At 43.5% G+C, this 14,000-nt stretch overlaps 3 protein-coding genes across 3 annotated transcripts; all 3 read right to left on the bottom strand.

Annotated features, from left to right (window-relative positions):
- Positions 1-1,540: 1,540 nt before the first annotated feature.
- Positions 1,541-3,383, bottom strand: EAE97_010308 (uncharacterized protein; the record flags this gene model as incomplete). Its single annotated transcript, XM_038880823.1, has 2 exons — positions 1,541-2,390; positions 2,449-3,383. 2 exons carry the CDS (start codon positions 3,381-3,383, stop codon positions 1,541-1,543), a joined length of 1,785 nt encoding a protein of 594 aa, XP_038728217.1.
- Positions 3,384-4,466: 1,083 nt separating this feature from the next.
- EAE97_010307 (uncharacterized protein) lies at positions 4,467-5,745 on the bottom strand (the record flags this gene model as incomplete). Its single annotated transcript, XM_038880822.1, has 3 exons — positions 4,467-5,237; positions 5,421-5,552; positions 5,629-5,745. The coding sequence occupies 3 exons, from the start codon at positions 5,743-5,745 to the stop codon at positions 4,467-4,469; spliced, it is 1,020 nt and encodes a 339-aa protein (XP_038728216.1).
- Positions 5,746-6,546: 801 nt separating this feature from the next.
- On the bottom strand, positions 6,547-10,021 carry EAE97_010306 (uncharacterized protein; the record flags this gene model as incomplete). Its single annotated transcript, XM_038880821.1, has 3 exons — positions 6,547-9,596; positions 9,647-9,921; positions 9,990-10,021. The coding sequence occupies 3 exons, from the start codon at positions 10,019-10,021 to the stop codon at positions 6,547-6,549; spliced, it is 3,357 nt and encodes a 1,118-aa protein (XP_038728215.1).
- Positions 10,022-14,000: the final 3,979 nt, after the last annotated feature.

The following is a 14,000-nucleotide window of genomic DNA, read 5'->3' as shown; positions in this document are numbered from 1 at the left end:
AGATATGCTCGGAATATGGATTCACTTCCCTTGACATACATATGATAAGATGGAATCTGATCTGTGAATCAGTGACTTATAGTTTTCATGAAGGGATATGAGCAGATGATAGATGAACTCCTCAATGACCTTGGGAATTCTGTTCTTGAACTTTGTCAAAGTATTCAAGTAATTTGTTTGCTTGTTGAAGATCACAAGCTTCTGATCTCCTCGTGTCCTGATTTCCTGGTTTAGGGAGTCTTGATCCTCGTTGAGTTGAGCAATTTCTTTGATGAGGAAATGATGCATAAAGCTTGTATTAGTATATTCTTAAACTTCCTATACCCTTTATCTCTCTGGTGAAGTATGAATTCCGTGAGCTGGTTGGCTGAGCATTACCAGATTCTAGCTCCCCACAAAACAGAATTCACTGTGATGCATAACGTTCTCCGGAAGCTGGGTAAAATTGTAAAGTTTCATATGTGAATGTTAGGGTTCTCCAGATGCTATATTAGATCTGGAAAATAGATAAATGATACTCGGTTTTGGGACCCCCTACCTTGAGTACAAAAATAGATATGGTGGAGTGGTTGGAATATTATTCACAGAGGTAGGGAGGTCATTCGGAACTGCAACATGTCGTTCCAGTGGAGCAAAAGTTCGAAGATGATAGGAGGGGAACGCGCTCTGAGAAGCTGCTTTGGGTTATTTTGAGATGGTATACCACATGATTAGCCAGGGCTTGTAGTACTTGGGTCACTATCTGGATATATCAAGGACCCAATGGCGTAGGAAGAGATTGCAGAGGTCTGGCGATCGGTGAGTATGTCTTGCGATGGAAGTGATACAGTTAGTTCTGAAAAATGATGGTTCATATAACTCAGTCCCTGGTGTGGAGTCATTAAAGTGAATCTCACTGCAGTAGTAAGGCACTCTCCTCCTTGTGTTGCACATCTCATTTCGCCTTATCCGACTAGTGCAGCGGGAGAATGGCGAGATACGTGGCAAGATCAAGAAGTCTATCCGGATACTTCCTAGTAGTCTACGCCAATTTCAATATAAATGAAGCATGAATGATACGATCTTCCTTAATTCCTAATCTTCATTCATAGATCACGCCATTGTTCATTTCATCTTCGCACCTGTTCCAAAACCGACATGTCGTGGAAACATAAACCATCAGGGTGGAGCTGCGATTCGGTTATTCAGTGAGGTCCCCTTGTTCTGCGATGATGGGAGCGAATGCCATGACGGTGCTAATGGGTAGGTGTAAATGAATCGGATGAGTGATGCATCCAAGCTTCATTAGATTTCTGTGCTCTACCCACCCAGATCCCTTTGAGGACGTGAGTCGTTTACTTCAAGATGTTTTTTGACGAAAGGAATTGAAATTTTAATGTTATGTATCATACGCAAGTAACAAACATCAATTTTTATCTCCAAGCCGCTCCAAAATCTGGAAAGCGACCTCAAAATGCAAGGCAACAAGCTTTAAGTGCCTATTCCAAAAACGAGAAAGTAACGCATCTTATTACATTAAAACACTAGACCCAAAGTCCCTCTACTCACTCTTAGTTTTCCTCTCCTCTCTCTTCCTCACCACCTCCAAAAACTCCCCCACAACCCCCTTATAATCCATACTTCGATACGGCTCAAACCACTCATTCCACGAACCCTTCCAGCCCTTAACCCTCGATTTCCTCCTCGCTTCCACCCCCAACTCCTCACAGAGCAAATCACAAAGATCCTGTACCTCTGCTCCCACATTCGGTTCGATAATCCCCGCGCGTCGATATCTCCACTTCATGAATGCATTTGCCCGCGCGGTATCGAGATCCATGGCCAATTTGTCACGGAATACTTTATCGATCTCGGTAGCGTGCATGTTCTCGAGATAGGCAATACTCCATAGCGATGAAAGTTCAGCATAGGTTGGGATTTGAGGGGATGCTAAGACGCCGAGGAAAATTATAGATCGATCGTTGCGGGTAGCTAGGGTAGTGGGAACTGATTGACGATAGAGATGATATGGTGTATGGTCCGGCGGAGTTTCATAAGTCTTCGGTGGGTTGGATAAGAAAGGAAAGGTTTTATGAACCCATTGATCGGCGTCGAGATCGAGCTCTTTCCAATATTCCTTCAGAGCGGGAGGTTCCGTGCCAAATGGGATTGGAAGGTCCAGCTCAAGACGCATTTCGGGTGTGAAAAATTTGGAAAAGGTAAGATTCCATCCAGTGGCGAATATTATTGCGTTAGTAGCAAGATGAGTACCGTTATCGAGAGTGACACTGCTGGGATTGACCTTGGATATATGTGTACGCTCGACATCTATAAGTATTCCCTCATTCAGCTTTTCAAACAAGGTACTGCCTTCTTGAAGGAAGGAAGGTGCAGATGTCGACCAAAAGAGACTGTGTTTTATTAGCAAAGTAAAGTAAAGTAGAATTCACCGCTGTATAAATATCTTACTGTTGTAAATCAGGTGCGATTTTCTTAGCATTCTCGCTCTGCTCATAAAGACCTTTCAACATATAATGAGAAGCCCACTCCCAATATTTCCCAATCAACCAGATACCGGGCCAAAAGAGACCACTGTGCAAGAGCCAATACCAAAACCCGTGAGTTCGCAACAGACATGGAACCGTCAGACCAGCCCACCTAGAGAATGCAATGGCGGCGGTATGTACACCTCCCGATCTCGCTTGTATAAGCATTCCTGGACCAGCACCACCTTCTCGTATCAACCAAGTAACTTTCTTTCCTGCAGTTGCACATAAATTGACGACTTCCGCAGCCGATTTATTGCCTCCAACTACTGTTACATGCTTAATTTTGTCGGCAGTAAGTTCGGCATGTCGGGCACCAAGATAAAGAGAATGAAAGACAGGTCCATTGAATTGACTCGTATCGAGATCCGGCATTCTTGGATCAGACGAGGGTCCACTTGCTACAATCAATTTATCACACTTGAGGAATTCTTTTTCTTTTCCTTTCGTCTGCACTTCTAGACTCCACCTCTTGACGCCATCAGTTCCGATTTCAGGGACCGCCGAAAAAACCTTCGTATTAAGGCGGAGGTGCTCATCGATACCAAATCTCTTTGAAAAATTGCGAAGATAATCACCCACTTTATGACCGGGAATTATCTTCCACATTTCCAACTCCGGATCTTCATCCATACACATGTCGGAAAATTCATAGCACCCAACTGGGCTATCGGCGATGAGTCCAGGATAGCTTCGCTCAATACTCCAGACTCCGCCGATGCTACTGTCAGAGTCAATTACAGTCAGTTTGATGTTGGGTTTGAGCTGTAGGTATGTTCTAGCGGCTGCAATACCCTGCCATCCTGCACCAATGATAATGACATTATGGTCGTCTGCGGTATGTTTTTCTGGAGCCATGATTCCGTGGCCAAATCAACTGCAATTAACGATATGGGATAGCGTGATTTTCATATATGCCCAACAAACTAAACATATGCATAATTAGTATCTTTTTGTGGTAGTTATACGATGCAATTCCTTTCTCAAAATCTCGGTAAATGAGAATGATAGAACAATGGTAAGAAACAATAGGAGGTAATTGCCACAAGTTACGAGTACGAGACTATCTGTTTTGTTGTTTGAAAAGAAAGAAACGAATCTTCATTGATGCCTCTTCCTATAATATCCCGTATGTTCCTTTGTTCTTCGGAACTCAATCTTAAGAAGCTTGACAGTTTCGGGTTTTGTTAAAGCTATTATTCGACCTGAAGACTATTCGGTTCATAAAAAGTACCGAAATTCATAACCAGCATGAATATTTATTCAAGCCAATCCTATCTCCTGTGTGACAGACGCAGCCATAATACTCCCCTATAATGCCCTTATTCAATTCATCTATACCTGCCCTCAACTAACAAAACGGAAGGAGATTTAACGCGGTGCTGGACAAACCGCAAATTTTTTCAATAAGGCGAGTTTAGAATTGGATGAGGGGTAGTGTGGAACTGTCCATCGACCCATTTCAGTCCAATCTTTAATCCATTCTTCTTCGACGCTTCGGGCTTCTTTGAACAAGGACCAAGCACTAACAGACTCAACTTCTTCATCAAGATCCATGACCGCACCCAAGTACGAACCCGCCATCGACACACGGCTACAGTTACACATGAATCTCGCACTTGCGACATTGAATATCTCGTAATATAGCTGGATAAATACACGGTACCAGCCTTCAATGTCGTTGTAGGTTTAGCAGATAGCAGCACCGTCGCAGACTCCTGAGGTTTTGGTATTAATCTAACTAGTGTTATGTACTTCGGTAAACTATGGCGGAGCAGACTCTTGTGCGTCTACTATGCTCTGCAAATACTATCGAGTATCTCCAAGAATAGGTGCGCTATATACAGCGGCTCCTCCCTCAGAAGTCATATTTTCTTCCGGAACATTGGTTTGACATGTCTAAAGGCCGGTTGTTGCGCAACCCCGCCTCAAAATAATCCTTCAATTCCTTTTGAACCCTTTCGCCTCTCCCCACCTCCTAACTTTTCCGTCTAAATCCCTCCCAACGAATCCCCAAACCACGCTCGTCCCCCATGTAACCAACGTATCCAACACCCAATTACCTCTCCGACTACCCCCCCATGCGCAAGCTCTCATCATACTTCCTAGCCAACCCACCGTAATCAGATATTCTCCTCTTTCCAAGCCCCTGATCGAATTCTTCGCGACTTCATCTGGTGTTTGTATCGGATCCGTTTCCTCTAATAAATGTGTAATTTCCGGTTTGCCCTGATTCTCGATCTCCAATCCCGGGCTAGCTATTGTACCCGGAAAAATTGTGTGAATTTTTGGAGGATTGGGATATAGTAGGACTTCTTGATATAAGGTATCGCTCAAGCTTTTGATCGCAGCCTTGGTCGGCGAATATGGTGTATAACCCACGACGGAATAGAAAGCTAAAACGCTACTGGTGAAGATTAAATGTCGGTCTTTCTTCTCAGCGTTGGAAGTGGAGAGCCAGGATTTCAAAACGCAATGTGCCATATCTGCACAAGACCAATAGTTTATGTCCATTTGTGTGCGAAGTTTCTGGGGAGTCGTATCGAGGAAGAAGCCGGGGGTAGAAGTTCCTGCGATACACCAGACAATGTCTGGAGGATTAGAAGAATTGAGTCTAGTGGCTTCTTCGAGTACGCGTGCGGCTTCGGTAGGAATAGAGACGTCTGCGGAAATATAGTGGAAAGATTGCGTTGAAGGGGAGAGAGCTGCGGCCTGTGAAGTGTCAGTCGAGCCCATCTCAAAGCCCTTGCTCTTGTATTGATTCCTCCTATTAGTCCCCTCTCGAGGCTCTAATGGTATCCAAGTATCTCTTCTTCTCAACCTTTCCTTCAATTCCAGATTCCATCCCAATCTTTGCTACCCTTCTATGAAGAAACGAAAAACACCAAAAAATACCTTGATTTCCACCATAGCCTTCTCCAATTTTCCGACGTTTCTCGCAACAATTATCACATTTGCCCCCATTTTTGCCAATTGAATTGCAACACTCTTTCCCATTCCTTCTGAAGCGCCAGTCAAGAGGACTGTCTATCGAGACGAGGTGTTAGCACATCTATGCAAACATGAAGCACCCAGCCAGCGAAGATGAAACAATTGATCGTACCTTTCCTTTCACCAAGAACTTATTTCCTCCCAGCCCCAACATACCCATAATGCCCGGTGTAAAGGCCGCGAGGCCCAGTACCAACGCTGCAACGGTCCAGTAATTAAGCATCGACATGATTGATTGCTTGCATTAGTATTGAAGTTGAAAGGAAAGCTGTTGAACGGAGTCGTGTCGTCGCGTATGAATTTAGGCGTTTACGATAAGCTGACGATAAGAGACAGGGGTATACACGTGGTATTATTAGTAGAAGGGAAGCTCCCGAAGATCATCATTGATTAGTGCAGGAACGTGGATTTCTGTAAGACCTAATCATTATAGGGACCATAAGGCTGTGATGTGCAGACGATCTTCGTCATGACAGGATTCATGGCCTGTATATTTATCGGTGTTTATATATCCGGTGCAACTACATACGTCCGGAGATTTACATTTTGAAGAACTCTACAATCATTGTCACTTCTTTATTGGCAAGTCAGATCGAAATTTCGTGATAATGTTACTTTACTGCAGATGGCAGTTGGCCAGTGGACTACCCTTTGCGACCTATTCCTAATACATCTCCATCCTCATCCTTTCCAAGCAAGCCCTGCTGGATTATGATTTTGACCTTGACGGAAAGTCCCAATGCTTTTGAACTCAGCATGCCCAAAAGATAAGCATATACTCAAGTACTATGACCATGTCCCTTTAAAAGACGATATAGATGCCACTATATACGCCCAGCCTTGTATATGCAAAAAGAGACCAAAAAATAAAAACAATATCCACGAACGCCGCTTCCTTGACCATGGTAACGCCAGTATCAATCATTTCGGAAACGCCTTTTGTCCATGTATTGGGTATCATCCTCCCCCAGAAGCAATTTGCGAATAAGCACAAATAATATCTTAAACAGGTTATAAAAAATTCTGCATATCAATCTGTTCTTTTTCGTGTAAGAACAGGTCTTTTCCTCCTACTCGCAACAGGTGCCATGCCAACGAATGTTTCATCAGAATCATTGCCAAGGCGATCATAACGTTCATGACCGACAGTAACAAGTTTGACCATATTTCCCAATGCAACTACGATACTGTTCGTACCCACTTTCGTGACTGGGCCAAGTTTACCAACAAGTAATACCTGATCGTAAACCGAATTTAAGGGTACAGAGGTTTCATCTCCTCTCGATCCTAAGCTCCAAACCTCCCAGCCGTCATTTTTGCCTCCTGGGTGATCTAGATTAGACCTCCTACCCGAAACACCACGTCGTCGGAGTCCGCCGCTTCCAATCGGCCCCAAAAGTTGATTTCCTACTCCTTGTTTATGTTGATCTTGTGCCTTCCGTACACCTACCACATACCCCGATTGGAGTGCTTGCCAATCACCAGGATTTTCTATACTAAATCTCCGCTCTACAGTTTCCCGCCATAAACAACATGTTTTAGAGCCTGGTTTATCAGGATCACGGAAACATATAGTATCGCCCTCTCTGCTGGGCAAATATGATTGCATCATCATGTTACCGGTCTCAATGCAAGTATACATGAATGCAAATGATCCCAAACCAACAGATCCACACTGTGGCCTTCGTCTTGTCGAATGAACGCATTGCAGTGTTCCTGGTTTAATGTTCTCTGTAACAAATGAATGGGTGACATTATGAGTGTGTATATCAACAAGATCAACGCTGTGGTCGCGTATAGCGAGGAAGGAAGATAATGCCGGCAATGGAAGAATTGAGTTGACATCTTTGTCATCGGATACCCAAGGGAGTCTAAGATCATATGAAACCCAACCAGATTTCTCTTCAACTGCAACATGTACACAGCCACGTTTTGAGGCGGTTATGATCTTTGGAGGTGGGAGGGAGCCATTCATAACAACTTTCTCCAAATGTGGCTCAACACAAACCAATGGCGTGCGGCATATTTGTAATTCCTTTGAAACATGATCTTCCATATGAAGTTCTGACATGAGGCCATTATGGCGCACGATAATCACCGGATCAATCAGCTCAACTTCATTGCGGCTAAAGAAAAATGCTTCTGGTGTTCGCCCTTTAACGTCCACGGGCATTGTCGGACCCCATCGTCGTTCAGGAATATTCCACAAGGTGACCATTTTCTTCGACAGTATTGCGAGCCAATTCGAGTCGTTATCGATCGCCATAGCTAAAACAGGAAAAGGATCGATATCGGATCCAGGGTCTTCGACTACATAGCTTCGGCCATTATGCTGTGCATTCCAAACACGGATCCATCTATCCAAACCGACTGAAACGATAATTCCATCACGAGAAGCTGTCATTAGGACAACATCCAGAGCATGTCCAGAGCCGAATGTTTTAACCGATAACAGGGGTTCGTCGCCATGACCCTCATGGTCGTCATCGTCAGAAGGCTCATCAGACAAGAGATATTTGATAAATTGATTGACAATCACACCAGTGATGATAACAAACAAAAGAAACGGCAGGGACTGGTTCTCGATAAAGTCATAAAAAGCAGGGAGAAACGATCTCACACCAAGTCTGTTTGGTGTCCGATCTGAACCGTTCAAAACAAAAACTAAAGGATCATAAACTTGAGCAACGAAACTGTGAGCATGTGGTTTGACGATGCTTATAAGCTCATGAACAGTCTCGTGGTCTTGCAATCGAAGCCAGGCAGTTGGAGTTCTAGCTTGATGAACATCAACCTCTAGTATTGAAGAAGCCGGCGCAGTTGTTTTTAACACATGTTGATTGCTTTGCAAAATACCTTGATCGAAGTGCCACTGACAAATTAGTACTGCGATAATAATCACCAAGGTACCGACAATACGAGTCGAAGGCATGTTTCCTCCTCGAAAAATGAAATCAGCCCACGGTTTAGAAGATGATCTTTCTGGTGACGGATAGCTTCGTTCCCGGGAAGAAGCCGAGAGTGTATCGTTTAATTGAGGTCTTCGTACATCGATGCTTAGAACGGGAGCGAAGAACATTAGTAGGTAGAAGAGATCAAAGATTAGTGCAAATGTAGCGAAGCGACAAAAAGTAGCTTGCCCTTCGCCTCCAAACTTGGATACAACCCACAAAAAGAGAAGCCTCTGGCTAGTGTTTGTAAGGAATACATGTCCATTCTTTCCAAAGGCTTCTGCGGATCTAAGAGTCGGATGATGTGATGAGGGCGTGACAATAAAAGCTCTCACAAGTTGAAGCATGTTTTCCGTTCCGCAAAAGACAACAATCAAAGGATAGTACTCTCTTGGTATCATAGACAAATCTGTTTTGATAATAGCGCAGATGGTGAACGTCGAAGTAAACGTAAAGGCCAACTGAGTAGTCGCTGCAATGAGAAGACCAAGCCTTGACTTGAGAGCCCGTAGGCCCCACAAAGTTGCGACGAACCACCATGCGCCAAAAGTGTATGCAGCGGCCAATGCAATTGATTCCCAAGTAGCAGTAGGTTGAAATAAAAATTCGTAGGGAGTGCTTCTTAGCGAATGGACATCGGAAGGAATCATGCGCCAGTCATCAGATCCTTTGGCTGCAAGTTGAGCTGCCCTTCTCTCCCAATATCTCCCGACAGGCGAGTCAAGCATGTGAACTAAGGTTATGACCAAGGCATCTGCAGCCACAAGATGGTGGTCCTCAAAACGCTTCCCACTGAAGACAATAGAGTGCCTCAAGGTAACATTGACAGAGGTTGACTGGTGTAAGTTCTTGTTGACTGTCATGACGATGTCGTCATCGGCCGAAATCGCTTCCTTCGAGCATGACCAGTATTGTAATGGAGAATGAAAGAACCAAGAAGAGTTTGTTAGACCGTTTACTGCATGAAAAGTATCCCGTACATCCACTGATAATTCATTTTGTGTGTAGTCAATCTGGGCATGCTTAGCCTCTTTGCGAGGGTCAAAGTTGATAGTGGGGCCTAAGATATGATCCTGTATCTCTAATGCTGCTTGGAGAACATCGGATTGTAAAGCTTTCATATAGCTTCCTACTCCGGTATTAGCTCTCCTCCCTTCGAAACCCAGAGTAGTAACACACCATGTACCCATATCGATCGCATGACCACATCCGGTCTCCTCGAATCATCTAATGCTTTCAAAGGTTGCGCGGAAGACCATACATGATGTGGTAGATTTGACGCGCCATTGGTGAAGCCATTTGTGAAGAGAAATGGGAAGGGATATATAAGTAGGGTTGCGATTATAGCAGAGATAGTTATGGCAGCGACTGAGTGCTTTGCGACGTTGTATCCGAATTTAGTGAAGTGATCTCGAATGGGATGTTTGGTGTCGAGGTCGGGAGGTGCCGTGGTTCTGATGCAGACAAGCTTGATTAGATATATAAAATTTTGTCAAGCATGTCAGTTCATTAAATCACTTACCCTCTGAATGGATAGAGGAGGTACCAAATCATGGTATCGAGGGATGATTCTTGCCCTGGTCCTTGATCTGTTGCCAACCACTCCAAGTATGGCGGCGGTACCTTTTTTTTTCGAGAACCTTGATAGACTTCAGTAATAGATTTGCGCCAAGATATTAGATTCTTCGTCAATTAGAATATGGGTGGTATAATAAATCGGTATCGATACGGTAGTGGCGTGGGTAGACAATAGTGGTGGAATTGAAATTGTTGACGTCGTGGGGAATCTCAATCATGGTGTTATCGCATATACAGATGGTGTATTGTATTAGTGGTTGGTGGTAGTGGTAGTGGTAGTGGTAGTGGTTGGTAGTAGTGGTAGTGGTTGGTAGTAGTGGTAATGGTTGGTAGTAGTGGTAGTGGTAGTGGTAGTGGTAGTGGTGTTATTAGTGCTGGTGCTGGTGCTCGAGTGATTATAGAGCCGAATCGGAGATGTGGGTGGGAGCATTGAAAGCTTCGAGGAACCTCAAAATCGAAGTGCCGACATATTTGAATCAAGTGAATGGAAGGGACTGGGTCGATCTTTGTTGATTGATAATTGACGATTTGATCGAGGGTTTCGGAATGACTGGGTGGATGAATGAATGAATGAATTGAGGTCTACTCGAGTAGCGTTGTCAATTGCTTTTTTTTCATCAATACTTGGTAAAGTTTAAGTTTAATTTGTTGTCATTCTCATCGAATGGGCAGAATTGAAAATACCTAGGATGGTCGTAGCGTACGGACTAGGTGGATGAGTCTGTGAGTGAGTGAGGGCAGATATTGGGGGGAAAAATGGTAGTGAAGACGGTGCAGAGACTGTGGGAAGTCCGTCCCGAGCCAATGAAATATGTGGATTCTTTTCTTTTCCCTCTCGGAATCCTGAGCCGAGCAAATCAGATGGCTCGATTCTTACTTGGGTCCTTTGATACTTTACCTTGTACTGTTCAGTTGAGAAAAGGTTTAACAGAGAAGAACCAATGGTTTCCCTCGAAATTTTTATGACAGAACAAACGATGAGTGTATGTATGTATGTGGGACTTTCCTCTGGTATTCGATCCTGATCCAATTCAGTGAATGAACCTTGGAAGAGCTGGTGGAGTGAAATGGGAGGCATTAGGTATTTGGTAGAATAGAATGAATGGCAGAACGACGGGTGAACGTACCTGGTAACTACTGAATCGTAAACAATCCCATTCATTGTGTGTACTCGTAGATAATCCTGTATATGTATATCCGTATCACTTGTTGCTAGAACCTCTCCCCCTTCTCCTCTCCCATTCTCTAGCGCCTTCTCTCTTTCTTTACCTCTTTCCAAATCTGTCGATTCCACTTCAAACCATGCATGAACTCGGTACAGAAGGGGTTGCCAATTCGAATGATACTGTATGATACTTTAATGAACAAACGCGAGATGTCGATCAGGAAACGGATGTTACTTCCGAACCCCCATATGTCTGAAGTGAGTCCAATGAACTTGTCGGCGGCTGCGAGGGATTTAAAGAGATGCTCGATAACACAACAGTATTGGACCTATACAATGTCTCTCAAAATTGATCAGGTTGTACTTACATCCTTCATGTGCTGTGGTCTGGTATCGATGGTCGAACGGCGCACCTACTTTTTCTGAATTCTTGAATATCGAGGCTGCACAATGACCGCCTCTATAGTCTCTCACGACTAGACAATATAAATTCTTGTACTATACCTGGATACCTACAAGGGCTTGTGTTTCCTCAATTTCTCCTCCTTCGGACTCGAAAACTTACACCTATCGACAAGCCCTGGAATGGCTTTTGCCACAAAGAACGAATCATGTTAAGCTGAGTTGAAAGCTAGAGTATCGACATCGAGTCCAATTGAAGATCCAGACCATTTGGCAACCTGTAGAAGATTTCTAGATAACGAAAGGGGGATGTGGCTTTAAGTGCATGCAGCTGCAAGAGGTAAGAGGTGAGAGGTAAGAGGTTAGGAAAAACTAGTGATTGCGACCATTTTTTCTAAATGGAAAAGAGATGCAGCAACAGCATCATCAATAGCAATAGCAATTTTAGAAAAGTAAAAAAAGGGTCTCAAACCCTTCGTACGGAGTGGGCGTTCACTTAAATCTATACAATTACTTTCACCACCTTTTGTTAAATTTACTCCTCTTCCTTTTGTCTGGAATCAATTCAATCATCGTATGGTTTTTGGCATTCTGACATGTCCATCGGCTGATTTTGACGGCATTTGCATTGACCGATGGCCTAGTTAGGCGTACTAGAGGTGCTAAAACTTGAAAGAAGCCATTTTCAGGTCCCTTGAATTTTGAAGAAAAAGAAAAGAGAGCTGGAGAAGCCGAGAGAGGCATTTTTCAAGCGTTCACCGGTGGCTGATGGATCTAACTCTAGCTCCAATCGAATGTCCCAGGTTGTCCCCAATAATCAATTTATTATTAGCATTAGCATGAGCATTAGCATTAGCATTAGCATTAGCAATAGCATTTTCATTAGCTTTAAGATATCAAGCCACCACTGGCAATTGTAATTTTTTCCATCTGAATTTTGCGGGGGAACATTGCACAGAGTGCTTATGGAGCTGATCAGAAACTTGAGTTCTCTACTAGTGCAGCACATGTGGGTTTGGTATCTAGCGATAATGAATTCGTTTGGAGAACTAATCTTTATTCTCCATTCCAATATGACTACATGCGATGGACATGAAGGTAGGTAGGTAGGTAGATGCAATCTAGGTATTTATTCGCATTCCATCGCCCAGAATAACTCATACACCTCTTTGAAAAACAAACAAAAGAAAAAGATACTTGATGAAATACTACCAAGTACTAGGTACCTAGTCTGTAGGCGAGGTGAGAATCATGTATCTAGCTAGGTACCTAGCAAGGAGGCAAGGTAACATGTGAAGATATACGTACCTAAGGGGTAGACTGCATCGGTAAGCGATACTAGGTATTTTAGCTACGTGTTCTATGCAGGTCCTCATGTAGTAGAAATGAACAAGCCAATACCTAGCTACTTAGCCACTTAGCAGGTAATCATTGACCATCTTATAAACATCTTCGTCCTCGAAGGACTACTTATCAATACAAGCGCCAACTATCCATCATTTCGATGTTGTGGCGTTTACAAAGGACAACATTTTGATTCTGCAGACACCCGCTTTCCAAGACCTTTTTGTCGGCCCTTTGATAATTTAGGAACGGAAACATTCAAGCCATTCTATTAGGCGAAATTCGTATTGCCCATCAATAGCCTCAGATATGATATATTTGAAAGCAAACTCTTTGCTCGATTGGTATATGCGAATAATTTTCAATCAAAACAAGTGCGGTTCAATTCGATTCAATCAATACCCTTGAGTATTGTTTCCATGGCCCTCACTCATCTGGGCAACGCCCGAATTGTGAGTGAAGGCGGTGAGAAGCAAAGTGTGTGTACCTCTCTGATAAGTACATCACCAGACCTCCCAATACAATCTCAAAAGGGACTTTTCGTCACAGGACTAAAGCAACACTTGTGATTCCTTAATTCATCCATCTAGATTTTCTTCACCACCACCACCACCACCACCACCACCACCACCACTGCCGAATCTCATCAATTCAAGTCACAGCAACGTCGAGGAAAAAGGAATACAAGTTGTCAATCTCGATACTTCAAGGCTATCTATGTATTCATCGATACGTCATGATACCCATCAATAGTCGTGGGCATTATCGTATTTTTGGTGATACATGAAATCTACTTTTGGAGTCATGCTATGCGAATGCGAACCATCAGTAAGGACGGGTACTTACTTTCATGAGGCTGAATTTGCATATATATACCATGTTTTTAAGCGCCGCATGTCAGTGTTCAGTAGTCTGAAGTCTAAAGCCGATGGAAATTAGAAGTGTCACCATCGTCGCTATACCTGATTATGTACATGCCCCACGAACTTGTCTATTCCTGTCGCAAACCATTACAGCCATTTACAGAGAATGTAGGGAATTCTG

Source organism: Botrytis byssoidea (genome assembly GCF_014898295.1).
Source record: "Botrytis byssoidea strain MUCL 94 chromosome Unknown BBYS_027, whole genome shotgun sequence".
Classification (NCBI taxonomy): Eukaryota; Fungi; Ascomycota; class Leotiomycetes; order Helotiales; family Sclerotiniaceae; genus Botrytis; species Botrytis byssoidea.
This window is presented reverse-complemented; position numbering and strand designations above follow the sequence as displayed.